This window comes from Bos indicus, chromosome 25, assembly GCF_029378745.1.
Source record: "Bos indicus isolate NIAB-ARS_2022 breed Sahiwal x Tharparkar chromosome 25, NIAB-ARS_B.indTharparkar_mat_pri_1.0, whole genome shotgun sequence".
NCBI classification, from domain to species: Eukaryota; Metazoa; Chordata; class Mammalia; order Artiodactyla; family Bovidae; genus Bos; species Bos indicus.
In genome coordinates, this window is record NC_091784.1 from 28505157 (window position 1) to 28532760 (window position 27604).

A 27604-nucleotide genomic window follows, 5' to 3' on the forward strand; every position below is an offset into this window, starting at 1 on the left:
CTGAGCCTTCCTCCTGCCACGTCAAGCCCTGACTCGTTATTTTAACTCCCCCGGAGACACTGAGCACCCTCCAGTGCTCTGCTGCCGGCCCTCCCTCCTCTTTTTCTCTGATGAGCTGCTTGGGGATGGCCTTTGCAGTTGTGCTGTTCCTGACTGGTGAGTGGGGCTCCTCGGGGCTGTGAGAAGCTTTCTTGTGGGTTGGGCGAGCAGTGGTCTCTGCCTGGTAGGCCAGGTAGGAGGAGCTGAAGTAAAAGGAGAGGACTCCTGTCCAGTCTGGTGTGGTGGGAGGAATGGCCTGGAATCTGGGGAGGGGCAGGAGCTGGGCAAAGCTGAGGGAAGTGGGCTCACGGGTTATGCTTGGGTGGAAGGTGAGCTGCTCTCCAGGTTGCCCATGGCTTCTCTCTCCCTTCCTCTCCTGGGGGCCCTGGAGTGGGTGCTGGGAGTGAGGGGCATCTGCCCCAGGGCCCCTGGGAGGGGAGGCCACACCATCCACAAGAGACGGGAAGACTTTAGTTTAGACAGTACCTCCTCGGTCCTGCACATCTCCTGAGTCTTTCTAGCTTCTCTTGAGAAATGGGAAGGTCTGGCTGCTCTGGGTACCAGAGTCTAGGAATGGATGCCCCCTTTATCCCCTGGGGCTCAGACCCGCCCACTTCATTCTTTACTGTCACCTGCCTGGCTCCTGAGCCATCTGGGTCTGAGTCTCTTGGTATCCTCTACCTGTCAGATCACAGGGGCTGCTTCCAGACTAGGAATAGAATCACCCTTTGTGAGGAAGATGTCAGACGTGACATGCTCCCTTGCATGTGGCCCCAGTAAGGACCAGCACCCTAAACATCTGGCCTCTGCCCAGAGCCCCAGGGTTCAGGTGTCTGGACCCTCCTTGTCACTGCCTGGCCTGATGCCTGGTCTCCTTAAAGCTTCCCTACTCTTGGGGTTGGAGTCAGCTCCTCCATCCAGAGAACCAGGCTTCTAGGACGAATGGAGAGGAAAGGTGATTGATTGGGAGAGAAGGGGTTGGGAAAAGCTCTTGAAATGTAAAGTGTCTTCCCCTGGGGCTTTCTAGCTTAGCCACTGGGATGAGTCAAGAATCCCAAGGCAGAGCGAGTTGGAATCCTGGCTGTGCCAGTGACATGCTGTGTGGTTCAGAGTCAGTCAGTAAATGCTAAAGTCACCTGCTTAGGGCTGGGCACTGTTCCAGGCACCAAGACAAGGCAGGTGGGGCTGTCCTTGTCCTCCTAGAGCCTGGCACCAGGAACGAGGACATGGAGAATACAAAATGACAAATAATAAATCACAGAATTCTAAGTCTGTTCCCCAAGCCTAATGGGAAGATGGAGCAGGACAGTTTTTAAGTGGAATGACCATACGCCCTAGTTTGCCTGGAGGCAGTACCAATGTCCCTGGTGTAATTATTAAAGGTGCCCCCTCCCCTCTTGGGAGGTCCCAGTTTAGACAATAAATTGTACTGTTCGCTTTATATTTAAGGGATATTCCTGTTCTGTCTAACCTACCAGGAGGTGACTGGCCTAATTTCAGACTGTGGGTGAGGGGCATTTCTCTGGATGGTTGCCCTCTGTATTGTGATTAGACTATTTTTAAGGGAGGAGGAGACATGGGAACCACATGGGTGGCAATGATAAGAATGCCTTTCTCCCAGGCAGATGGGGAATCAGGGCTGAGCGTAGTGGGTGTCAAGACCCCGAGAAGTCAGGGGTCCAAAGGAGAAGGAGCTTCTCTGACTGTTCTCCCCACCCCCACCTCCACGTATTCCTCAGGCCTGGCTTCTTATCATGGATTCAACTTGGATGTGGAGGAGCCCCTGGTCTTCCGAGAGGACGGAGCCGGCTTTGGCCAGAGCTTGGTCCAGTTTGACAGATCTAGGTAGGCCCCGCCCACTTTCCCCTACTCCGCCCCCTTGGCCTGCAGTCTGGCATTCTGATTCCTACCACCTGGAGGAAGGGCAGTGTGGGCTACAAACCTGTCTACAACACCTGCATGAGGCGGGCAAGGTTAGGGTCTGCTGTACCTGGCTTGCCCAGCCTCTAAGGATCTGTGCTGTATTCCTGGTGTATGGAGTGTGACACTAAATAGCAAATAGGAAACACCAGGACAGCAGAGAGGGCCTGTAGAAGAAAGGGAGATAAAATCTTTTTTCCAAGAACAGGAGGGAGGCCTCATCATTTTATTTTGCATTGGGATCAGCAAATTATGTACCCATGCTGCCTCCAGAAGGGCACATTCTTGGGTCCCAGAGACAGGGACCCAAGGAATTGCAGTCACAATGTGATGCAAGCATAACCAAAGTCTGGGAGCCACAGGAAGGGAGACATCAAACCCAGGAGGGAACTCCAGGAGGACTTCACAGAGGTGGTGGCACTGGCAATGACCCTGAGGGCACAGGAAGTTTCAGTTAGCCAAGAAGGTCAAGAAGCACACAGAGGTCACTGAGTCCTAAATGTACATCCCTCCTCCTTCTCCCTCGACTGGCAGGCTGAGGACACGGAAGCAGATGTCAGGCCCTAGAGTTTTATTTTCTTTGTTTTGAAATATAACACAGAGATTGATATGCACGAATCTAGAAGGTCCAACTCAATAAATTTTTCACATATGTGTATCCAGGTAACAACCACTTAGAACAAGATGTAGAATCTCTCCAGCACTTCCCCCCACTGGCTTCCCTTGAGCCCCACACGACCACACAACACCCAACAAATCCAGACAGCTTCTGTCCCACTTACCATCAATTTGTGTTCAGGCCCTATTTTTTTCAAAAATGAAACTCTTGATTGTCTGCCGTTCACCAGTACTTTAATCCATGGGGTCGCAAAGAGTCGGACACAACTGAGTGACTTTCCAACCAAGTATATAATATATATTGGATGACATTCTGATCGCTACAAAGCTACTGTTTTTCCTGGTTTCTGCTGAGTGATAATGAAAAGGTTGAGCTGACATGTAAGGAATGGGTTGGGGTAAAAAAACAACCCTGTAGGTCAATAGTTTAAGACTAAAAGTTTATTTACCTGATTGTGCCAGAAGAAACCAAATGGCTACATCTCCAACTACCTGATTCAGTGTAATCCTCAAGTCTTAGACAAACAAAGATTTCAGGTTTCCATAAGGGAATGGTCCTCTAGAATGAATCTTTAAATGCCAATTCAACAAGTCTTGCATGACTAATCAGTTAGAATATATTAGTATTTGTCTAGTTCCCTCATCTGAATAGTGAGCTTCTTGGTAATGAGAACATTTTTCCAAATTAAAAAATTCTCTCCTCTCAAGGTGTTTTGCAAATAAACAGTTGCATTTATAAATGAATATAAATGATATGAAGCAGTTTCTGATACAGCTGCTTTAAATTAAATTGTTTATCATATTTAAATTATCCAGTTTGGAAATTTCCTTGTGGTCCAGTGGCTAAGACTTCCATGCTCCCAATGCAGGGGACCCAGGTTCAATCCCTGATCAAGGAACTAGATCCCACATTGCTGCAACTAAGACCCAGAGCAGCCAAATAAATAAACAAAATTGTAAATAAATAAATAGTCCAATTAATTACAGAATTATCTATTGGCTTCAGAACATTTTTCCATTTAACTTGAGGTGACCTATTTCTTGGAATAATGGCTCTCTCAGAATGATGACTCCTAGGAGACAAACTGCACTGACTTGTGGTTGGGAAATGCTATTTTTTGTTCTGAATAGTTTTATTCTGGGCGAATGTTAAAACACATACATACAAACTCCAGAACTATTTGCATACACAAATACACGTATATATATATACATGCACATGTACCCAAACAGGCAAACAGAAAGCCCAACATGGCCTTTCAGCCTCTGTGGGTTAGTCTCAGGTCCTGATTTTGAGTAGCCTCACACAGTCCCAGGCCAAGAGCTCCCCTCGGGGAATCTCACTTCCCCATGACACTTCTTCACCCAAAGCGCCTCATGCCCCCACCCCTCCTGCGACTGTCTGTCCTGGTTGTACCTCCAGACTCGTGGTGGGAGCCCCCTTGGAGGTGGTCACAGTCAACAAAACAGGACGTTTGTACGACTGCACGCCTGCCACCCGTCGGTGTCGGCCCATCTCGCTGAACAGTGAGTGACTCGCCCCAGGGATTGGGTCCTTCAACCCTCCTACACAGGACTGCCCCCTCCTCAGCCTCCAGCCCGGACTGTCCCCCAAAGCGAGGGTGTACCCATGGGTGTGACCCTGTGTGTCTGCCCTCTCAGCCCCTTCAGAGGCTGTGGACATGTCCCTGGGCCTGTCCCTGGCGGCCTCCACCCATCTCTCCCAGCTGTTGGTGAGTGTTTCTGGGTCCCTGGAGGGTCTTGAGGGAGAAATAGGTTGACAGGGGGTGGGGGGTGGAGAGGAGGCTGGGGCTGAGGGAAAAGGCGGGGGAGTGTTCTGGGGGCCCCCTCACCCACACAGGCCTCTGCCCCCAGGCCTGCGGCCCGACTGTGCACAAAGCCTGTGGGGAGAACATGTACCTAAAAGGCACTTGCCTCCTGCTGAGCTCCCACCTGCAGATCATCCGGATGGTCCCTGCCGCCCTGCCAGGTAGGTCCCCCAGAGATGCCAGTTCTGGGTGGAGCATGTACTGGAACCACTCATGCGACCAGAGCATGAAACTTGGGTCTCCACCTTCTAGGTCTTTGTTTTCCTGGGCCTCTTGTGCCCCGGGCGCCCTCCCAGGGGGCTCGGCAAGCTCAACAGGGGCTGGGGGCACAGTCTGGCCCAACAGGAAGTGTAGTCACAGTGGGACCCCCTAAGCTGGGTGAGCCATGATGACTCAGACGGGGCAGGAAGGAGCCTCAGGGTGCTGCTGCAGGAGGCATGAAGGTCCCACAGCAGGTGCTGGGGTACCTCCTGGTTTCCAGAGGAAGGGTTTTGGGTGGTGAAAACGTGAGGTGAGGACCATAGATCCAAGAATCCAAGAAGGAGGCAGTCTGGGGCATTCTGCTAGTTTGCCAAGACACTCCCAGACTCACTCTTCCCCTTACAAGGGCAGAAAAGGACCTGATCACAGGGAGTGTGAGGCAGTTTTGCCAGCACTGATGTCTCCCACAGAGAATGGTGCCTAGGCCAGCCCTGCAGCAGTCTCTCTCTCTGAGAGTCAGTCTTTTTTTTTTTTTTTCCTTTCTTTCTTTCCTTTTTAAAAAAATTATGGCTGTGCTGAGTCTTCATTGCTGCACACAGACTTTCTCTAGTTGTGGTGAGCAGGGGCTACTCTCTAGCTGCAGTGGGAGGGCTTCTCATTGTGCTGGCTTCTCTTGTTTCAGAGCACATGCTGTAGAGCACATACAGGTCTCCGTAGTTACAGCACAGGGGCTCAGTAGTTGCAACTCCCAGGCTCTAGAGCATATGGGCTTCAGTAGTTGTGGTGTATGGGCTTAGTTGCTCCGAGGCATGTGGAATCTTCCCAGACTGGGGGCGAAACCCAAGTATCCTATATTTCAAGGCAGATTCATAACCATTGGGCCAACAGTGAAGTCCTCTGAAGGTCAGTCCTTACAAGTTCATCTTCTGTGTCCTTGGGCAAGTGGCTTCATTCCCTGGGCCTCAGTTTCCTCACTGGTAAAATGGAGCTTAATAATTGAGGTGGTTATTAGGATTTAAAGATTTAATATACATGTCTAAGTGCTTAGACTCCAGCCTGGCATGTGTATGTGATTGCATTTATGACTGATTTTCTAACTGATGACCATCTGTTTGGACCAGGAGGAAGGCACAGATAAACAACCCCGTGCGTGGCATCAAAGGAAACAATGGGCCCCCAGTGAGAGCCAGGGACCGCACAAGGCACATGTTTTGTTACTGTTGTTTACTTATCTATTTATGGCTGCACTGGGTCTTCATTGCTACGCAAGCCTTCTCTAGCTGCAGTGAGTAAGGGTCACTCTCTAGTTGTGGTGTGTGGGCTTCTCCCTGCAGTGACTTCTCTTTTTGTGGGGCACGGGCCGTAGAGCTTGGGCTCAGGAGCTGTGGCACACAGGCTTAGTTGCCCCACAGCATGTGGGTCTTACCACCCCGACCAGGGATCAAACCCATGTTCCCTGCATTGGCAGGCAGATTCTTAACCATTGGACCACCAGGGGAGTCCCAAGGCATATGTTTTGGCCCAGAGAAAACACAAACCCAGACTTCGTGGGCGTTTAGCCAAAAGTGAAGCAGCAGCAGAAATAGCCCCCAGACAAAGTTGTGAGAGCAGAGTCTACAGAGGGGACAGAGAGAGTGGCAAAGACTCTTATGGGTCCCAGGCCCCACTGGGGATGTCTGTGCAGCAGGGCAGGAGAGGCGGATTTGAACACTAAGTGGTAAATGTCTTCTCTTAGTTGTTTCTGGGGCTTATGAGGTGTGATGTCTGATGAAAATGGGACATACCTGTGTAAAACTGGTGCAGACAAGGCAGGTTTGAATAGATGTGGAAGGACTGTGCGCCAGGCAGTGCTGGGTACTGGGTGCTGGGTGTGCATCCCCTTCTAGGTCCTCATAAGATCCTCGTGGAGGCCAGGATGATCCCCATTTTATAGATGAGAAGACTGAGGCTCAGAGAGATGAGTTTCCACTTTAGGAAGTGGCAGAGCCCAGAGCTTGAACCAACCTTGCCTGACTGGCTTGGTTCTTTTTCCAGAAGGCAATCAGCTACAGCCAGGTGCCTGCTGTGGGATACAATAAAAAGAGCAAGAAACAGAAGTGACATTGCAAGGGCACTGGCCACAGGCCTGGTCTGAGAGAGCATGTGGAGGGGGAGGGGGATTTTGTCATGCAGCTAAAAAAGTGGGTATGAGTACAAGATATGGTTACAGAGAACACCAGCTACCCAGCTTGGGAGCACCTGAGCACACACTCAGCCTGCCCTGTGGGTGGCTGGATTTCCTAGTCTCCAAGGAAGCAGGGAGGAAAGTGACCTTCCATTCTTCCATTTCTTCTCAGCACTGGTGATACTGGTTGAGCAGGCAGGGTGGGGGAGGAGTGAGGAGCTAGGAGAAGGCATTTTTGCTTCAGTGACCTGAGGCCGGCTGCCACAGCTCTGCCTCACACCTCAAGGTTGTGGTGGCCTGATCTCTTAGCACCCCGAGACCAACACAGGATGTGGGGTGCTGGTAGAGGCATCAGCTGGGTTTTGCACGGAGACCACCACCCCCTACGTAAGTCTGGGGACAGCCTGAAACGTCTTATTTCTTCATGTACATATGCTGTGTCTCTCTACTACTGTGTGGACTCCACAAAGGCAGGAATGAGATCTTTTATAAAACTCTGGCCTTCAATCAGATTTCCCTAGAGACGGACTCTGAGGCTCCGTTGAGAATATTGTCAGGAGCAACCCCCATGAGAGTATGAGGGAAGCAGGACTGAGTAGTAGATGGAGAGGGTAGACTGTGAGAGGCCTCAGTTGCCCCACCGGGAGCTTGGAGCATGGCTGGGTACAGGTTGCCCCCTGGAGCACAAAGTGCAACCTTGGGCAAGACACCTCCCTTTTGAGTAGGGTGACACTAGGGAGGAACTCCATCGGGAGCCATTGACAGCCAACTCCCTACAGCTGGGAATGAGCACGTCCATCCTGATGGGGGACAGGTCTCGGGAGCACACCTTAGCATGTGTTCCAGGTGTGTCCTTGGGCACAGAAAAATGCCTGGTATATGGTGATGATGGTGATAACACCTACCCCTTATGGGGCGCCAAGCCCTGTCCTAAGTACTTCAGGTACATATTCATTCCTTTTTAAAATTGGAGCAGGACTACTTTACACTGTTGTGTTAGTTTCTGCTGTACCACAAAGTGAGTCAGCTGTATGTAATCATATATCCCCTCCCTCCTGAGCCTCCCTCCCGCTCCCTGATCCCACCCCTCTAGGAGCTCCCTGTGCTGTATAGGACACAGCACGGGAAGGAGAGGGTGGGACGAATGGGGAGAGCTGCGCTGACATATCCATTCTTTTTATCTTTGCGATAATCCTGTGTGGGTGCCCAGGTGGCTACATGGTAAAGAATCCCTCTGCCAAGCAGGAGACAGGGATTCAATCCTTGAGTCAGGAATGTCGCCTGGAGGAGGAAATGGCAATGTTTAAGTATCTTGCCTGGGAAATACCATGGACAGAGGAGCCTGGTGGGCTAAATTCAGTCCATAAGATTGCAAAGAGTTGGACACAACTGAAGCGACTTAGCACACGTGTGCGCCCACACACACACACACACACACGCACGCATGCCACAATATCTCTGACATGTGTAATCAATAAATATTTATTGACTAACAGAATGAGGAGCCCACCCTGCCCCCATGCTCTACTTCTTTCTCCCCTTTTGTAAGCCTTGTGGGAGGAGGGGAGAAACAGGGACTCTGCTAAAGGGAGAAGGGGCTGAGACAATAAATTTGGACCTCCTCCGTGGATAGTGTGGGGATTGGTCCCTGTGCCAAGAATGGCTCCTTGACTCTGTGGAGCAGAAAGGGTTTCTGGGCCCCAGGAAGTGGCTAGGACCCACACATGAGTTTCTTGTTTTTTAGTTTATTTATTTACTTTTGACTGAGCTGGGTCTTTGTTGCTGCGCGCAGGCTCTCTCTAGTTGCAGCAAGCAGGGGCTACTCTCCAGTTGTGGTGTGCAGCCTTCTCACTGCAGTGGCTTTTTTTGTTGCAGAGCACAGGCCCTAGAGTGCATGGGCTTAGTAGTTGTGGTGCACAGCTTAGTTGCCCCGAGGCATATGGAATCTCCCCGGATCGGGGATCAAACTCATGTCCCCTGCATTGGCAGGCAGGATTCTTAACCACCGGACCACCAAGGAAGTGCCCTCAAACATGCGTTTCTGATTCCTCTCTCCCTCTCTGCAGAGTGTACAAATCAAGAGATTGACATCGCCTTCTTGATTGATGGCTCTGGCAGCATTGACCAAACCGACTTTAAACGGATGAAGAACTTTGTCAGAGCTGTGATGGACCGGTCCAAGGGCACCGACACGCAGGTGAAGACTAGGCCCTCTGAGGCCTGGGGAGTAGGATGGGGGAGGGTCTGCCTCTGGGAAGGTCAACCTGGGAGGCTGCCTGGCGTCCCTGGGGGCAGGATCGATAGGCCTGTGCCTTGAGGAAGCTACGGTCCAAGGTCAAGGCATGGTCCCCATGCAGGGCCAGTTGGAGACCTGACCTGAGACGAGGTTCCCCCATCACATTTACTATGTCCCCATGTGCCACAGGAAATAGGTTTTTGCTATTTAAATACATTGAAAGGAATATCAAATAATTTTGCTGTGAAATTTGACTGAAGGTAACTTGGCCAAATAATTGATGATTTCTTTATCATGTTTTCCATATAACTCATGATTTATCTTATTATTTTATTTCCCAGTAACCAGTGTGTGTGTGTGTATATGTGTGTGTGTGTGTGTGTGTGTAAATTCTTGTTGCCCCTCTGTCCATGGGATTTCCCAGGCAAGAATACTGGAGTGGGTTACCATTTCCTTCTCCAGGGGATCTTCCCGACCTAGGGATCAAACCAGCGTCTCCTGAGTCTCCTGCATTGGCAGGTGGATTCTTTACCATTGAGCCACCTAGGAAGTCCATTAATTCTTGAGAAACAAGGAAATATAGACTTCAAATTGATTTTGCATATTATAAAAACTTTTTTAATCTAAATTTAACAAATACGGTAGTCGGCAAGGTTATTCTTTGTAAACCATGAAAGAAGCAATATTTAGCTTTGATTTTCCAGTTTTCTTTTTCTGGGTTTCAGTATATACTTGTCAGGCCTCAAAATCACGTGGAACATGGTTTGTAAGTGCAAAATTATTCCAAAATTTAAAATTTACTAAAAAAACACACACACACAAAAAAACAACTCCTGAGCTCCAGGGCCCTTTTCTTCGCCTTCACAGTTCTCGCTGATGCAATATTCAAACCTTATGAAGACCCATTTCACCTTCAACCAATTTCGGACCAGCCGGAGCTCTCAGAGCCTGGTGAATCCCATCGCCCAGCTGAATGGTCTGACGTTCACAGCCACCGGTATCCGGACAGTGGTGTAAGCTCCGACCCCCACTACCTGTGGATAAAATGCTTCCCCGCCACTGTCTGGCGCTTTCTAGTGTTTGAAGGAGGATCTGGAGAAAGGGCTCACGGGGAAGCGCAGGCGGAGTCTCCCTGGAGTGTTTCTGGTCCCCTCGCTGGTTGCAATCCCCTGAGCCAGGGCGAAGGCCCAACTCCTTTGCGGTGTGTTTCCCCTTTGCCTGGCTTTGGATTGGCTGGACTCTGAGCCCACTTGGGTTTGCTTCTCGGTTCCCATGCTTGCCACCTGGGTCACCGTTGGAGTAATAGGCTTTTTCTAAGTCTTGGAAAATGGTCAAATGAGGATAAATTCACAACTTGGTTGGAAGGATTAAACGAGATAACACGAGAGCAGTGCTTCTGCCCAAGAAGTCCGAGATAAACGGCTGTGGATTTTATTAAAAAAAAAAAAATGCAGCTGCTCTTTACCTCCCTGGACTCAGGAATTATTGCCAAGTGTCTTCTTTGGGCCTTTCTCCCCACTCAGCTCCTTTCTCTTCCTCATCCCTCATCCATTCTTGCTCTCTACGTACTACCGTGTGCCTGCCCAATACTGGGGGTCAGGTGGCCCAGAAAGAAAATGGCTTAGATGCTGGGGCCAGTAATTTTTGCCAGTATCGATGACTTAACATGCCTGAGTCTCAGGGTACCAGGCCTCCGCGGTCTCTCCAGAGGAGCTTCTGGTGCTGCAAATGATTGCTTCCCAGAATCTCAGTAGAGTTACCCCCGCTTTCTTCCTTGACAGGAGAGAACTATTTCACAGTAAGAATGGGGCCCGTAAGAGTGCCAGGAAAATCATCATTGTCATCACAGATGGGGAGAAATATAAAGACCCCCTGGAATACAAAGACGTCATCCCCGAGGCAGAGAAAGCCAACATCATCCGTTACGCTATTGGGGTGCGCACCTTCCTCCTGGCTCCCCCAGACTCAGCCTTCACCTCCCCCAGGTAGAAGGGCTGGCGGGCCCCTCCTCCTCATGTGCCTCTCTGCCACAGGTGGGAGATGCTTTCCGGGCACACGCTGCCAGGGAGGAGTTGAAAATCATTGGCTCCATGCCTTCAAAGGACCACGTGTTCAAGGTGGACAGCTTTGCAGCACTCAGCAGCATCCAAAAGCAGCTTCAGGAGAAGATCTTTGCAGTTGAGGGTAAATGAGGAGTGAGTTTGGGTGTCGGAACTGAAAGAGCCGAGATCCAGTTGTCCCCCACAGTCCGGAGGATCTGTCCCTACCCGTGTTGCTGTTGTTCAGTAGCTCCCTCATGTCCGACTCTTTGCGACCCCGTGGACTGCAGCACTCCAGGCTTGCCTGTCCTTCACTATCTCCCGGAGCTTGCTCAAACTCATGTCCAGTGAGTCGGTGATGGCATGCAACCATCTCATCCTCTCTTGCCCCCTTCTCCACCCGCCCTCAATTTTTCCCAGCATCAAGGTCTTTTCCAATGAGTCAGCTCTTCACATAGGTGGACAAAGTATTGGAGCTTCAGCATCAGTCCTTCCAGTGCACATTCAGGGTTGATTTCCTTTAGGATTGACTGGTTCGATCTCCTTGCAGTCCAAGAGTCCTCTTTCTGGATCCCTACTCTAGCTCGCCCCAAATCGTTACCCAGAACCCAAGCCCCAAACCGCATTCTCCTCTCTCTGCTCTGAATTCTCACCGTCTCTAGGTCTCTGGGAGCCTGAGTGACCCATTTCCCCCACAGGAACACAGTCGGGGACAAGTAGCTCCTTCCAGCATGAGATGTCTCAAGAAGGCTTCAGTTCCATCCTCACAATGGTGGGTGGAGCGTGTGCTTGATTAAGAGTCTCAGGCACCAGCCTGGGGCTGGGAGCCGGGACTCAGAATAAACAAGAAAGTGGACTCAATCCTCAAGCTCACTGTCTAGTCTGGGAGAGACACACAGGCAGTGAATATAGGTGCTAGAAGCACAGTAGAGAATGGGATAGCTGAGGTCCCTGCTTTCCTGGAATGCATAACTAGTGGGAGGGGATGATAAAAAAACAAAGAAATGAGACTTTCAGATGGTGCTAAGCACTGCAATAGAAGAAGAGAGGTGATCAGAGGAGGGCTAAGGAATAACCACTGAGGCTGACTGATGAGAAAGGGTGAGGCCTGGAAATATCTAGGGAGAAATTGCTCCAGGTAGAGGAAACAGCAGGTGCAAAGGTCCTGAGGCAGGAATGGGGTTACTACACTAGAATGAGAGAAGGGCCAGCGCAGCCGGAGCAGAGGGAGCTAGGGGCAGCATGGAGAGAGGGCTGAAAAGTTGAGAAAGACCAGACCACGAAGACCAGAGAAGTGACGATCAGTTCAGTTCAAAATAATGATAGAGACAGACAGTTGTCTGAAAGGAGGTATGTGTTCAAAATATCCGGAAGGATATTATCCAGAAGAATGTTTATTGGTGTATTTATTCGGCTGCACCAGGTTGTAGCTGTGGCATGTAGGATCCAGTTCCCTGACCAGGGAATGAACCCTGGCTCCCTGCGTTTGGAGCGCAGAGTCTTAGCTCCTGGACCACCAGGGAAGCCCCTTACCCAGAATAATTCTGAGGGCAATTGAGGGGGCAGAGAAATGGAACAAGGTTTGTCATGAGTTAATCAGTGATGCTAGGTCATGGGTACTAATGGGTTCATTACACGTTCCTTTTGACTTTTGTATATGTCCTAAATTAGCCATAATCAAGAGTTTGAAAAGGCAATAAACAAAGTATTCAGAAGAGGAAATGCCTAGCACTTTCTGAGGGAGCCAGGAACATCTCACAGATGTAACTTTGTTACATCTCCTCCAGAGAGAGGAGCTGAGTCCCAGAAAAAGGAGAGAGGAGTGTCCAGGTCAGAGGGTTGGTGTGTTCTGGAACACAGGGTAACTCCATAGACTTGATTGCAAAGGATGCTAAATGCCACCCCCGGGGGTTTGATGACAGGGAATCACTTTGGTTTGCCAGCAGGGTAGTGGCTGCACATTTGGGTTTAAAAAGCCCGACTCTGGGACAGTAGATGAAGCAGAGGAGAACAAGCGAGGAGGCAGAAAGGACAGTGGGTGAGAGGCGCTGGGGTGACGCTGACAGTGGCAGTGGGGATGCCTGAGAGATGTAGGAGTCAGGGACACGAGGCTGCTGATGAGAGCAAGAAATGACAAGAGAGAATTCCAGATGAGTGGGCGGAGTCAGCGGCAGGCATTTCTTCAGAATAGGCTGTCTTCTTCCCACCTGCTCACCCCTGGAATCCTTTCTTTTCTCCCAGGATGGACCAGTTCTGGGGGCTGTGGGGAGCTTCAGCTGGTCTGGAGGTGCCTTCCTGTACCCCCAAAATAAGAACCCCACCTTCATCAACATGTCCCAGGAGCACGTGGACATGAGGGACTCGTATCTGGGTGAGACAAGGCTGCGGTTGGGGGCTGGGCAGGAGATGGGCTGCCTGGGAAGGACAGGGGCCCGGGGGTGGGGGAAGAGGGGACGGGGGTGGTGACGCCTCTGTACTGATCCTGGCCCCTTCAGGTTACTCCACAGAGCTGGCCCTTTGGAGGGGGGCACAGAGCCTGATCCTGGGGGCGCCCCGCCATCAGCACACCGGGAAGGTGGTCCTCTTCACCCAGGTGTCCAGGCAATGGAGGCCGCAGGCTGAAGTCACAGGGACCCAGGTTGAGTGTGGAGGGGGTCTCCAGGGGCAGAGAAGGAGGAGAGGAAGCGGGTGCAAGGCCTCTGGGGGAGGTGTTGGTGCCTGGGGAGAGGTGGGACTTGGCCCAGGGCGTGCCCCTGGCAGAGGGCAGACAGGATGACTCCCAACTCTGCCTTCCAGATCGGCTCCTACTTCGGGGCCTCCCTCTGCTCCGTGGATGTGAATGGAGATAGTAGCTCTGACCTGGTCCTCATCGGGGCCCCTCATTTCTACGAGCAGACCCAGGGGGGCCAAGTGTCCGTGTGCCCCTTTCCCCGGGGGGTGAGTAGTGATGAGACCCGGGCTGGGTGGGGTCTGGGTGTGGGTGAGCCCTGACACCATTTTCGTTCTGCAGGGGACTAAGTGGCAGTGTGATGCTGTTCTGCGAGGGGAGCCTGGCCACCCCTGGAGCCGCTTTGGGGCAGCCCTGACAGTGCTGGGGGATGTGAATGGGGACAGGCTGGCAGATGTGGCCATTGGGGCCCCGGGAGAGCAGGAGAACCAGGGTGCTGTCTACCTGTTTCACGGAACCTCGGAACTGGGCATTGGCCCCACGCACAGCCAGGTGAGGCCCCCCAGCCTTCAACCTCTTCTGTTCTCCTCTCCCGTGTCTTAGGTTCACCTGATGCCACTTCCTGTCCCAGTCTTGGCAGTGACCATTCCCCTGCTCCTTTTAGTGGTTTATTTCCCTGAATTGCCCCTGGCCCAGCTAAGCACAAAGGCTCTCTCTTCTCTCCTTTGACTTCAAACAGACTTCAAACTGTGTGGGCAGCTCAGTGGTTAAGAGATCGCAGGCCCCAGGTCAAATGCCTGACCAGCCCTGTGGGCTGTGTGGCTTTAGGCAAGTGACTGACTTAACCTCTGTGAACCTTGATTTCCTTCTGTGAAACATAAAAGGATCAGCAAATTCCATTGACTTCTTGTAAGGATAACTCGAGGACAGCACTAAGCTGTCCATTCCTCCAGTATTTATGAATGAACGTACAGAGGACAAGTAAAAGAATCTGTTATGCTGTCTTCATTATGCTTTGTCATTAACTTGCATCCTCAAGGTCCTCATTGGACCAAAAGTGCTCTGATCTCTGTCTGGGGACCCTGGGGACCTCATTTTGTTTGCTCTGCACTCCTCTCCTCCTTTTTTTTTAATTTTATTTTTTATTATTTTATTTTTGGGCTGTGCCCTGTGACATGTGGGATCTTAGTTCCCCACCCAAAGATCAAACCTGTGCACCCTTCACTGGAAGCTTGGAATCTTAACCACTGGACCACCAGGGATGTCCCTTCCCCTCTCTTCAACTACTCTATTCAGTGTCCTTTCCAAATTTTCCTTCTCAAACCTTTCCCATCCCCTTCCCCTGACTTGCACTTCTTTTTTCTCTCTCCGGCCAGCGGATCGCAGGCTCCCAGCTCTCCCTGGGGCTCCAGTATTTCGGGCGTTCGCTGAGCGGGGGTCAGGACCTCACGCAGGATGGGCTGGTGGACCTTGCTGTGGGGGCCCAGGGACATGCGCTACTGCTCAGGTGACAACTCCCCCCCCCGCCCCTCGCTTGCCGCTTGCGTCTGATTCACCAAGCTGCCCCTCCCTCGTTTTCCCCGCCGGAGGCCAGAGGCCGGTCCTCAGCCCCTCATGCACCCTCAGGAGCCTGCCGGTGCTGAAGGTGAACATGACTATGAAATTCACACCCCCGGAGGTGACAAAGGCTGTGTATCAGTGCTGGGATGAGCTGACCACCACCATGGAAGCTGGGCAAGCCACAGTCTGTCTCACCATCCACAAAAGCTCACAGGATCGCCTAGGTGAGCTTCCTCCTGGTAGACCAGACCCTTACCTCCCAGAGGCGCCCCTACCCAGCCCTATCCTCAGGGCAGAATGGAGCCAGGAACCCTGATCTCACCTCCACATCCACCCAACTGCTCTTCTCCCTCCCTCTTCCCACACCCAGGCCTTTAGGTTCCTTCTCCAGGATACATCAGAGGTCTGCCCTCTTTTCCACCTTGCCAGAGGACAAGGCTTCTCCATCCAGCCCACTCTGAGCTGTGTCCACGGCTATTCTTGCTGCGCCCCCCCCCACCCACTCTGCCCTGGGTGTAGTTACCTTGATTGGTCCTGAACACAGTTCACCACTCCTCACCTGCTCCCATGTTGCATTTATAAAGACTAAAATTCTTGCCCACTGTGACCCCGCTGATTTGGCCCCTCTGCCTCTCCAGCCTCCCTTACTCCAAGCACTCCCCCCACCTTTTTTTCTGGCCACACCAAGGGTCTTGCTAGATCTTAGTTCTCTGATCAGGGGTCAAACTCCTGGCCCCTAGCAGTGAAAGCATGGAGTCCTAGCCACTGGTCTGCAGGGGAATTCCATCCATACACTTACAATTTTTTTATTTATATTTGGCTGTGCTGGGTCTTCCTTGCTGCATGGACTTTTCTCTAGTTGCAGTGCAGAGGCTTCTCTTGGTGTGGAGCACAGGCTTTAGGGCGCTAGGGCTTCCGAAGTTGTGGCGAATGAGCTCAGTTGCTCCACAGCATGTGGGATCTTCCAAGATCAGGGATCAAACCTGTGTGTCCTGCATTGACAGGCAGATTCTTCACCACTAAACTACCCAGGAAGCCCTCCTCAGTATAATTTTTAATTAATGTACCAGCCTCCCTCTCCCTTCTGGTCTTAGCCACTGTTCCCCAAATATGGCATTTTCCCCTCCCCACTTTTCACCTGACCCCTGCTCATCCTCTAGGTTAGAGCTCAGACAAGGTCCATCCAGGAAGGCATCTCTGATCGCCAGATCTGAGTTAGCAAGCCCTCTCTGGTGCCACTGATGATCTGGCCCTTGCAGGGATCACGCTGTGATGTTACATCCTTCGTGCTGATCTCCATTTCTAGGCTGCGAGCTCAGGAGGGCAGGGACCATATTTCTTCATCTTCTCCACCTGTATCCCAGCACCTGGTACAGTTCGTGGCCCACAGAAACTGCTCAGCGAATCTCCATTGCATGAAAAAATGAAAACAGAACCTTTGCGTTTCTCTCACTTTTCGTCTTCCGTCCCTTCTGCTTCAGGTGACATCCGAAGCTCTGTCACATACGATCTGGCATTGGATCCAGGTCGGCTGATTTCTCGTGCTGTTTTTGGTGAGACCAGGAACTGGACTTTGACTCGAAGAAAAACCCTGGAGCTGGGAGAGCACTGTGACTCCATGAAGCTGCTTATACCAGTGAGGACTGTGGGTTCTGGGAGAGGGAGGAAGGATCCCAGGGCCAGCCTCTGACACCTCCACTCCCTCTTGAATGAGGCAGGAAAGGCGGGGAGCCTGGGGCGGGAGAGGAGAAAGTTGGGGCTAGGGAACCGGGTTTCCACGGCATGGATGTGGTGGAGGACAGACCTCACCGGGGTAGCCAGTAAGGAGGAGGAAAGCAGGTTCTTTAAAGCCCCTTCTTCTCCAGGACTGTGTGGAGGACATGGTGAACCCCATTATCCTGCGACTCAACTTCTCCCTGGTTGGGGAGCCCATTGCCTCATCTCAGAACCTCCGCCCCGTGCTGGCTGTGGGCTCCCAGGACCTCTTCACGGCCTCTGTGAGTCTTCCTAGGAAGTCTCAGGGACGTGCTGACTCTTGCTGTGTCTCTGTGTGCTGAAGAACCTAGGGTGGCTCCCAGGTGCCCACGAAACCACATCACATCAAACATGCTTCCTCCCTGTTCCCACAGCCCGGCCCAGCGTGTAGCCTTACCCACATCTAGGTTGATTATCCACTTTGACCCAACATAAACTCTCTGATTCTCATTTTGCAGACCCTTCGAACTTTTTCTTTTATTTTTTTAAACCCAAATTTTAATTTATTTATCAATTTTTTTTTTATTTTGACTGTGTCACTTGGCCCATGGGATCTTGGTTCCCTGACCAGGGATCAAACCTGCACCCCCTGCAGTAGAGTATGGAATCTTTTTTTTTTTTTTTTTTTTTTAAGAGATATAGTTGAATTGGGCTTCCCAAGTGGCTCTAGTGGTAAAGAACCTGCCTGCCAGTGCAGGAGATGTAGAAGACGAGGGTTAGATCCCTGGGTTGAGAAGATCCCTTGGAGGAGGGCAAGGCAACCCACTCCAATATTCTTGCCTGGAGAATCCCTTGGACAGAGGAGCCTGGAGGCCCACAGTCCGTGGGGTCACAAAGGGTAGGACATGACTGAAGTGACTTAGCACACACACACACACACACACACACAGTAGAATTACAATGTTGTGTTAATTTCTGCTGTACAGCAAAGCGACTCAGTTATACATACATATACATGTTTTTCATATTCTTTTCCATTATGGTTTATCACGGGATATTGAGTATAGTTCCCTGTGCTCTACAGTAGGACTTTGGTGTTTATCCATTCTGTATATACCAATTTGCATCTGTTAATCCCAAACTCCCAATGCAACCCTCTCCATTCTCTCCCCCTTGGCAACTACCAGTCTGTTCTCTATATTCTTGATTCTGTTTCTGTCTCGTAGATTTCTGTTTCTGTCACTTGGGTCATATTTCAAACTCCACATATAAGTGATATCAGGTGGTGTCTGTCTTTTTCTGAGTGACTTCACGATCATCTCTGCTGCTGCTGCTGCTAAGTCGCTTCAGTCGTGTCTGACTCTGTGCGACCCCATAGACGGCAGCCCACCAGGCTCCTCTGTCCATGGGATTCTCCAGGCAAGAATACTGGAGTGGGTTGCCATTTCCTTCTCCAATGCATGAGAGTGAAAAGTGAAAGTGAAGTCGCTTAGTCATGCCCGACTCAGCGACCCCATGGACTGCAGCCTACCAGGCTCCTCCATCCATGGGATTTTCCAGGCAAGAGTACTGGAGTGGGGTGCCATCACCTTCCGCACGATCATCTCTAGTCAGATGCAAATTTTTAAATTGGAGGATAATTGCTTTCCAGTGTTGTGTTGATTTCTGCTGTACAACATAAATCAGCTATAAATATACATAGATCCCCTCTCTCTTGAGCCTTCCTCCAGCCCTCCCATCCCACCCCTCTAGGTCATCACAGAGCACCAAGCTGAGCCCCCTGTGTCATATAACAGGAGGCATGGAGTCTTGACCATTAGACTGCTGGGGAAGTCCCCCAACTTTTCTCCTTTCTGCCTCTCTGTCTTTGTCCATGTTGTCTGTCTTTCTTTTTCATGTTACAGTTCCTTTCTGTTTTCAAGAGGAGGCCCTGTCAAGTGACTACAGGTACCTGTAATTGCTCATAGTGTTCCAATAAGGGCAGCATAATAAACAGATGAAGACATGGTTTGGCAATTGATTTCTATGTCCTTCCTGCATGTCATATTTCTTATTTGGAAAAACATCTTCTCTCTACCTCAAAGATCTCGTCATCCCCAGAGCCCCAGTCTTATCTGCTTCTCTTTTGAAAACCACTGCTCAGCACATCACTTCTTCTCTGGCCTCCTACTGTGTCATGGTGATACCAGGCCAAATACCATGTGACTGGACTGATAGCCATCTGCCTCTACTTCTGTGAATCCCTCGGGATTGTAGGTTCCTTGAATGTAAGAACCACCATGTCTAATTCACCTGTAGTTGCCACCTTTCCGAGTGCAGAACCTGTCTCATTATCGACTGTTAATAATGTTTGCTGAATGCTTGTTCCAGTTGAATTTGACTCCTCAACTAAACGTTACGTTCTTTGAAGCCAAGGACCTTGTCTTCTCTTTCTCTTATATCCTAACTGCCCCTCTCGCATTGTCTGCCCCACCTCCTTGCCAGAGTCTAGGACAGTGAGTGCCAGGACAGAGTCTAGCACAGGGTGGGCGCTCAGTAATGCTCAGTGTTGACGGGTGTTCCTAGTGAGACTGGGGATGGATTGAGACACGGATGGGAAGAGAATGTACTGTTTTGCTGCAGCTCCCCTTTGAGAAGAACTGTGGGCAAGATCACCTTTGTGAAGGGGACCTCAGTGTCAACCTGAGCTTCTTAGGGTGAGTGAGCTCTGTCTCCTTTCATAGCCATACACTAAAGCTTTGGGGGCTCCCATCCTCATAGGATGGGAAGTCCCTGTGTTTCCCTTTGCCTCTCCTTCTAACAAAGAAGTGCTTTTGACTGGAAGGTCATCAGCAAGTAGCTCATGCTTTCCCACAGCACTGCCCCCACTCCTGATTCAATTCCAACCTCTTTCCTCGGAGTCTCTCTTTCAATCTTGTCCTTCCTTGTTCAGGCTGGAGACCCTGGTGGTGGGGAGCTCCCTGGAGCTCAATGTTGCAGTAATGGTGTCCAATGAGGGCGAGGATTCCTATGGAACGGTGATCAGCTTCTACTATCCAGCAGGGCTGTCCTATCGACGCACGTTAGCAATCCAGGTAAACAGCTCCCTTGGGCTTCAGTGGCTGGGACCTCTCTCCTGCTCTGAGTTATAATAGGTTCCTTTAATTTTTTCTATGATGAAATATACAACACACACAAAGAGAGAAGTGCACAGGGCATATGTATAGTTTAATAACTAAACATTAAGCAAAAATCTATGCAATTAACATCTAGATGAAGAAATAAAGCACTCCAAAGGATTTTTTAAAACAATAATACATTTAAAAGATGGGGAGGATTTTCCTGGTGGTCCAGTGGTTAAGACTCTGTGCTGCCAATGCAGCGGGCAGGGGATCAATCCCCGGTTGGGGAACTAAGATCCTACATGCTGCGTGGCAAAGTCCAAAGATTAATAAAAAGAAAAAGAAAGAAAAGAAATAAAGCACTTCTAGCACCTCCAGAAGCCCTTTATATAACTTTCCTCATCCTAACCTCATACTCTCTGCAGAGATAATCACTATTCTGCCTTGTAATACTCAATTCCTTGTATTTCTTTACCACCCATAAATATATCCCTAGATTATACTGTTGAGTTTTGTCAATATTTGAACTTTATATAAATGGAAACGTGTTCAGTTCAGTTCAGTTCAGTCACTCAGTCGTATCCGACTCTTTGCAACCCCATGGACTGCAGCACACCAGGCTTCCCTGTCTATCACCAACTCCTAGAGCTTGCTCAAACTCATGTCCATTGAGTCGGCAATGCCATCCAACCATCTCATCCTCTGTCATCCCCTTCTCCTGCCTTCAGTCTTTCCCAGCATCAGGGTTTTTCCAATGAGTCAGTTCTTCACATCAGATGGCTAAAGTACTGGAGCTTCAGCATCAGTCCTTCCAATGAATATTCAGGACTGATTTCCTTTAAGATTAACTGGTTTGATCTCCTCGAAGTACAAGGGACTCTCAAGAGTCTTCTCTAACACCACAGTTTAAAAGCATCAATACTTCGGCACTCAGCTTTCTTTTTGGTCCAACTCTTAACATCCATACATGACTACTGGAAAAAGAATAGCTTTGACTATATGGACCTTTGTCAGAAAAATAATGTCTCTGCTTTTTAATGTGCTGTGTAGGTTGGTCATAGCTTTTCTTCCAAGGAACAAGGGTCTTTTAATTTCATGGCTGCATCACCATCTGCACTGATTTTGGAGCCCAAGAAAATAAAGTCTGTCACTGTTTCCATTGTTTCCCCTTCTATTTGCCATGAAGTAATGGGACCAAATGCCATGACCTTTGTTTTTTGAATGTTGAGTTTTAAGCCAGCCTTTTCATTCTCCTCTTTCATTTTCATCAAGAGCCTCCTCGCTTTCTGCCATGCTGCTGCTGCTACTGCTGCTAAGTCGCTTCAGTCGTGTCCGACTCTGTGCGACCCCATAGATGGCAGCCCACCAGGCTCCTCCTCCAGGCAAGAACACTGGAGTGGGTTGCCATTTCCTTCTCCAGTGCATAAAAGTGAGAAGTGAAAGTGAAGTCGCTCAGTCGTGTCCGACTCTTAGCGACCCCATGGACTGCAGCCTACCAGGCTCCACCGTCCATGGGATTTTCCAGGCAAGAGTACTGGAGTGGGGTGCCATCGATAAGGAAACATATTGTATGTTCCTTTTTTCTGAAACTTTTAAAGTACTGTTGATTTACAATCTTATATTAATTTCTGGTGTACAAGATAACAATTCAGTATTTTATAGATTACATTCAATTTAAAATTATTATAAAACACTGGTTATATTCCCTGTGCTGCATAATATATCCTTGCATCTTATTTATTTTATAAACGGTAGTCTGCACCTCTGACACCTGATCTGTATGCTCCTCCCTTCATTCTTCTCCCCACTGGGGACCATGTTTGTTCTCTAGATCTCAGTCACTACAGCATGTCTGACTCTGCAACCCCATGGACTGCAGCACACCAGGCTTCTCTGTCCTCCACTATCTCTGGGAGTTTGCTCAGATTCTGTCTGTTGAGTTGGTGATGCTATCTAACCATCTCATCCTCTTCTACCCCCTTCTGCTTTCCCAGCATCAGGGTCTTTCCCAAATGAGTCAGCTTGTCATATCAGGTGCCCCAAGTATTGGAGCTTCAGCATCAGTCCTTCCGATGAATATTCAGGGTTGATTTCCTCTAGGATTAACTGGCTTTCCTTCCCTAGATGGTCTTAATTTGATTGTGGTTGATTTTTATCAAACTTTTCCTTTGTATTTAGTATTTTATGTGTGTATCATGTTTAAGAAGTACTTCCCTACTCTATGGTTATAAAGACCTTCCCCTCTATTATCTTCTAAGAGATTTATGATTTTGCCTTTTACATTTAAGTCTTTAATTCAGTTTGGATTTATTCTAATGTATGGAGTGAGGTAGGGATCCAGTGTTTATTCGTTCATTTGTTTGCTTGTTTTGTATGGGCCAATTTTCCCAGAACCATTTACTGAGAGCTTCCCCTATGGCTTTGCAATGCCACCACTGTTTTGCATTCAGCCTGTATATGCATGTGGCTAAGTTTTTAAAAATTCCTTCTCCTCTGAAGCAACCTGGTCAGCGTCCCCTGCGCCTGGCATGTGAGGCAGTTCCCACCGGAAACGAGGGCCTGAAGAGCAGCGGCTGTAGCATTAACCACCCCATCTTCCGTGAGGGCATTAAGGTCAGAGCTTCCTCCAACTCTCATTGCTCTTCTCCCTCTTCCTGACCCCATTTCCTTCCCTCTCTCCACCATGGCCTTCCCCATCCTCAACCCTTCTTTCTTTTCCCTCAGGGCACCTTCATAATCACATTTGATGTCTCCTACAAGGCCACCTTAGGAGATAAGTTTCATCTCAGTGCCAACATAAGCAGGTGAGCTCAGGCCAGGTAGGGTGTGTCCCTCTCTCTCCTGTTCCACGCTCCAGCCAGAGACTCTTCCTGGATTCCTTCCCAACCAGGCACCCTTCTCTCCCTCCAGTGAAAATAATAAACCTACATCCAACAAGACCACCTCCCAGCTGGAGCTCCCAGTGAAATATGCTGTCTACACAGTGATCAGCAGGTACTTAATCCCTGTTCTCCCCTTGGACCTTCTTCCAAACCTAGTACCTCCTCCTGCAGGGCAGCCTGCTCTTTTGAGGATGAGTAACTAAGCTAGCCCCTCTGATTTCTCACATGAGAATTCTTGTTGATCAGCCATACACTTACAGCATAGCACCATAGCTTCCCTGGTGGGTCAGATGGTAAAGAATCTACCTGCAATGCACGAGACCCGGATTTGATCCCTGCGTTGGGAAGATCCCCTGGAGAAGGGAACAGCTACCCATTCCAGTATTCTTGCCTGGAGAATCTCATGGACAGAGGAGCCTGGTGGGATACAGTCCACAGGGTCGAAAAGAGTCCAACACAGCTGAGCAATTAAGCACACCATGTCCCATAATTCTTTTTTTTTTTTTACTGCTATATTTATTTGCTATTTATTTATTTTTGGCTGCACTTGGTCTTCACTGCTGCCTGTAGGCTTTCTCTAGTTTTGGACATCAGGGGTTACACTCTAGTTGCTGTGGCTTCTCTTGTTGCAGAGCATAGGCTCCAGACAAATGGGCTTTAGTAGCTGACACACAGGGGCTCACAGGCCCTAGAGCATGCAGGCTTCAGTCATTGTGCCTCACAAGCTCGAGAGGGCATGCCCAGTAATTGTGGTGCTCTGGCTTAGTTGCCCCAAAGCATGTGGGATCATCCCAGACCAGAGATGGAACCTGTGTCCCCTGCGTGGGAGGCAGATTCTTATCCACTGCACCACCATATCCCATAATTCTTGGTTCTCCTCTGATGAATTGATCTGCTGGTGGGACACACACACACCTTGCCACCCCTATGCATCCTCTCTTCCCTCTCCAAGGTACAGACCTCCTTTAACATGAAGCCAACTCTAGCCTTTGTGCCAAACACAAATATGCTGAACTGGATCTACTAGATTAAGAACTGAGGCTTTTCTGAATACTCTGAAGTGGGGAGCTTGTCTCTAACAGGATATGGTCTGTGACCACACAGAGCAAAGAAAGGTCAGGGTTTCACAAAACTCAGGGGAGAACAGAGATGTGCGAAACTATAGGGATGGTTTGTAAGAGCACAAGCCTCAGCAGGCCACAGGAAAGGCAGGTGAAGGGCTGCTGCTCTGGGCTCTGAAAGTGGCGGAGGGAGCAGGGACAGGCCAGGCCAGAAGCAAGACAGCCTCACCTACCTGGCTAAACTCCAGAGACTTTAGAGTTGGTCATAAGCTTATAATATTGCCATGGGACAGAGTTTGCTGCTGCTGCTGATGCACCAATTTTTAGGGGAACTAGAGAAGGGGGGTCAAGCAGTGTCATTGCCCTTCCAAACTCTATGTGTGGATTTCCCCTTCTATCCATGGGAAAACACTAAAACTCACAATAAGTTACATTTATTAAGCTTACATTTATATACTTTATTATTATTTATTAAGCTTACATTTATATACTTATGACGTGCCAGGCCTTGTTTTAAGTACTTTACCTGTATTTACATAACTTAACCCTTCTATTAGTAGCAGTGTTAGTCCCTCAGTTATGTCCAACTCTTTGTGACCCCCAAGGACTGTAGCCTACCAGGCTCCTCTGTCCATGGAATTCTCCAGGCAAAAATACTGGAGTGGGTAGCCATTCCCTTCTCCAGGGGATCTGCCCAACCCAGGGGTCGAACCTGAGTCTTCTGCATTGCTGGCAGGTTCTTTACCATCTGAGCTACCAGGGAAGCCCAATCCTCCTATTAGGTCTATGATATGGTTATTGTTATACCCCCTCTTTAAATATTTATTTATTTGCTGCACAGGGTCTTAGTTGTGGCATGCAGGATCTTTCAGTTGCACGTGTGAGATCTAGCTCCCTGACCAAGGCTAAAGTTGAAGCTGCACAGGCACGTGGGGACCATCACCGATCCCCTGGGTCACCTGCTGGGCCCCTTCCCCAGCAGGTGCAACCAAGGATGGTCCCCGGGCTGTTTTTCACCCATAAGCCCTCTCTCTCTCCAGGCAAGAAGAATCCACCAAGTACTTCAATTTTTCAGCTTCTGACCAGAAGAGCAGAAGAGAAGCTGAGCATCGATATCGTGTGAGAGGCCAGGGAGTATCCACCTCTGTCCCTACCGTGGGGATGTGGGGAGCTGGTGCGGGAAGGATGGGGAAGAGCTGGAAGCTGGAGCCAGGAAAGGGGAGGGACTTGGGATGCTCCAGGGACCACAGTCATGTTTTGTCTCTGTTTTCTGCAGGTGAATAACCTGAGTCAGCGTGAACTGGCCATCAGCGTGCATTTCTGGGTCCCCATCCTGCTGAACGGTGTGGTCGTGTGGGATGTGGCATTGGTGGCCCCTTCACAGGTGCCCACCTGCCTTCCGTCACTCCCTAGAGTCTAATCCCACAATGCCCATACCCTCCAACCAGCGGATCATCCTGTAGCTGTTTCTCTCTTTCCCTAGAGTCTCCCCTGTGTGTCAGAGAGGGAATCTCCCCAGCAGCCGGACTTCCAGACCCAGATGCCAAGCAGTCTTGTGCTGGTGAGAAAGGTCCCACTGCAGGACTACTGAAGGCTCCCGGGAAATGGACTGCTAAGCTTCAGAGCCATGTTTATGTCCTCTGATGGTTTATCTATTCCCCATCCCCAAATCAGCTAGATTTCATTCTCTCTTGTGGTTCCTGCTTAAGTGAAGATCCTCTTCAACTTCACTCTTCTCCTGTTCCCAGGACTGCTCCATCGCTGACTGCCTGAGGTTCCGCTGTGACATCCCCTCCTTCGGCGTCCAGGAGGAACTTGACTTCATCTTGAAGGGCAACCTCAGCTTCGGCTGGGCCAGCCAGGTACATCCTTCCTCGACTCAGATGGGGCTTGAAGTGTCTGTGCCCCCTTAGGCCAGGGTGTTTCTCTATCCCTGAGCTGCCTTCGTGCTCCCCTGCCCCCTATAGAGCTAGTTCCCAGCTCTCTCCTTCTCTTTTGCAGTTGCTGCAGAAGAAGACATTGGTCGTGAGTATGGCTGAAGTCACATTCAACAGATCTGTGTACACCCAGATTTCAGGACAGGAGGCATTTTTGAGAGCCCAGGTAATGACCGTGTGGTAGGCAGTGGCTGGGCTGGTCAGGGGGCTCCTGATGCTAAATCTGTGATGCTGAGTGGTTGGGGGGCGGGGCAGGGCTTGCAAGTTTGGAGAGAGGAAGAAGGCATGGAGGCCCCTGGATGGGACAATCGTCCCTAAGCCCATGAGGGCTTCTGTATGTCACCTCTTGAGGCAGAGCCTGATGAAGGAAGGAAGGGAGTTAAGGACTGGGAAACTGAGGGACTTCCCTGGTGGTCCAGTGGTTAAAACTCCACACTTCCAATGCAAGGATGCAGCGGGAGAGGGTTCAATCCCTGGTCGGGGAGCTAAGATCCCACATGCTGTGTGATGCAGTCCAAAAAAAAAAAAGGGGGAATGTGGGAGGCCTGATACTTTCTGATCCCCAAATCAGGTAGAGATGGTGCTAGAAGAGTATGAGGTCTACAGCCCCATGCCCCTCCTTGTGAGCAGCTCCATGGGAGGACTGCTGCTCCTGGCCCTCATCACAGCCTTACTGTACAAGGTGAGTGTTTTTATCCCACTCCTGAGACCGCCAGCGTCTGGCCCTGCCCTCCCACAGACAGGATCGTATAGAGGGAAGAACTCAGGCAATGGAGTCAGGCTGGTCTAGGTACACATTTTGGCTCTTACTCATTTAATGTCAGGCAAGTTGCCTAACCTCTCTGAGCCTGTTTCCTCATTTTTGAAATGATAACAATGCCTATATCACAGAATGGCTGAAACAAGACAGGACAAGAGGCCAGCGTATGCAGAATCTATGAATGATGTGTACAGATCAGAGCTCGGCACACAGCAAACACTCAGTCGATGGTAGCTGTTGTTCACATAAGTATCCTAACACACAAGTACAAGGCCACTTAGTTCCCTTCTGTCTCAGCTTCCTCCTACTCCCAACTTCCCATTCTGCCCTCTTATCCAGATTTTCTGATTTATTTCCCTTCATAGTGTGGCTTCTTCAAACGTCAATACAAAGAAATGATGGATAACAAGCCTGAAAACACTGCACTCAACGGGGAAGATATCCACCATGAGACCCCAGATCTACCTTTGTCCGAATAATCCACTTTCTCATTTATGTCTATTCCCATTGGCTGACCTTGGCTTCACCTACCAATCCACTTCCGGGGAAATAACTTCTGTGGGGACAGGCCCGAGCAACTTACCAGGTGCCAAGTCATCTTCCCAAGGGGTCAAAAGATTTTTATATTTTCCCATACCCACCAGACTTCTTCAGTGATGACCCACTTTTCACAGAAGCGGGCATGATGCCAACGTGAATTCTCTTATGTATAAGAACTGTCACATTAAATGAGGATGCTTATAAGATAACTATGCTGTAAGGAAGAGCGCGAGTCCAGGAACCTCAGCGCTGTTCTAGGAGGGTGGGGCTGCTCGTGGGTAGAGATGCTTCTTACTCTCTCAGTTGACTGGGACCTGTGAGCATAAGTGCACTGTAAGCAGTGTTAGGAGAGGA

The 27604-nt window shown here is 49.9% G+C and overlaps 1 protein-coding gene across 2 annotated transcripts; it reads left to right on the plus strand.

Moving 5' to 3' along the window:
* ITGAD (integrin subunit alpha D) lies at nucleotides 1–27459 on the plus strand. 2 transcript variants are annotated; one of them, XM_019988309.2, is made up of 30 exons: nucleotides 1–156; nucleotides 1779–1884; nucleotides 4001–4104; nucleotides 4240–4310; nucleotides 4453–4567; nucleotides 8838–8968; nucleotides 9875–10020; nucleotides 10789–10942; nucleotides 11041–11191; nucleotides 11745–11818; nucleotides 13288–13417; nucleotides 13542–13684; nucleotides 13843–13983; nucleotides 14057–14266; nucleotides 15091–15221; nucleotides 15341–15498; nucleotides 16756–16910; nucleotides 17140–17271; nucleotides 19592–19665; nucleotides 19902–20043; nucleotides 22570–22683; nucleotides 22795–22874; nucleotides 22981–23064; nucleotides 25054–25132; nucleotides 25290–25397; nucleotides 25497–25574; nucleotides 25762–25875; nucleotides 26015–26116; nucleotides 26522–26632; nucleotides 27076–27459. In XM_019988309.2, the coding sequence occupies exons 1-30, from the start codon at nucleotides 111–113 to the stop codon at nucleotides 27187–27189; spliced, it is 3498 nt and encodes a 1165-aa protein (XP_019843868.2). In that variant the 5' UTR covers nucleotides 1–110; the 3' UTR covers nucleotides 27190–27459. The 2 variants fall into 2 exon arrangements, 1 of the variants encoding a protein (XP_019843868.2); XR_011564074.1 differs by lacking the exons at nucleotides 26522–26632; nucleotides 27076–27459 and having other exon boundaries at nucleotides 25477–25574.
* Nucleotides 27460–27604: the final 145 nt, after the last annotated feature.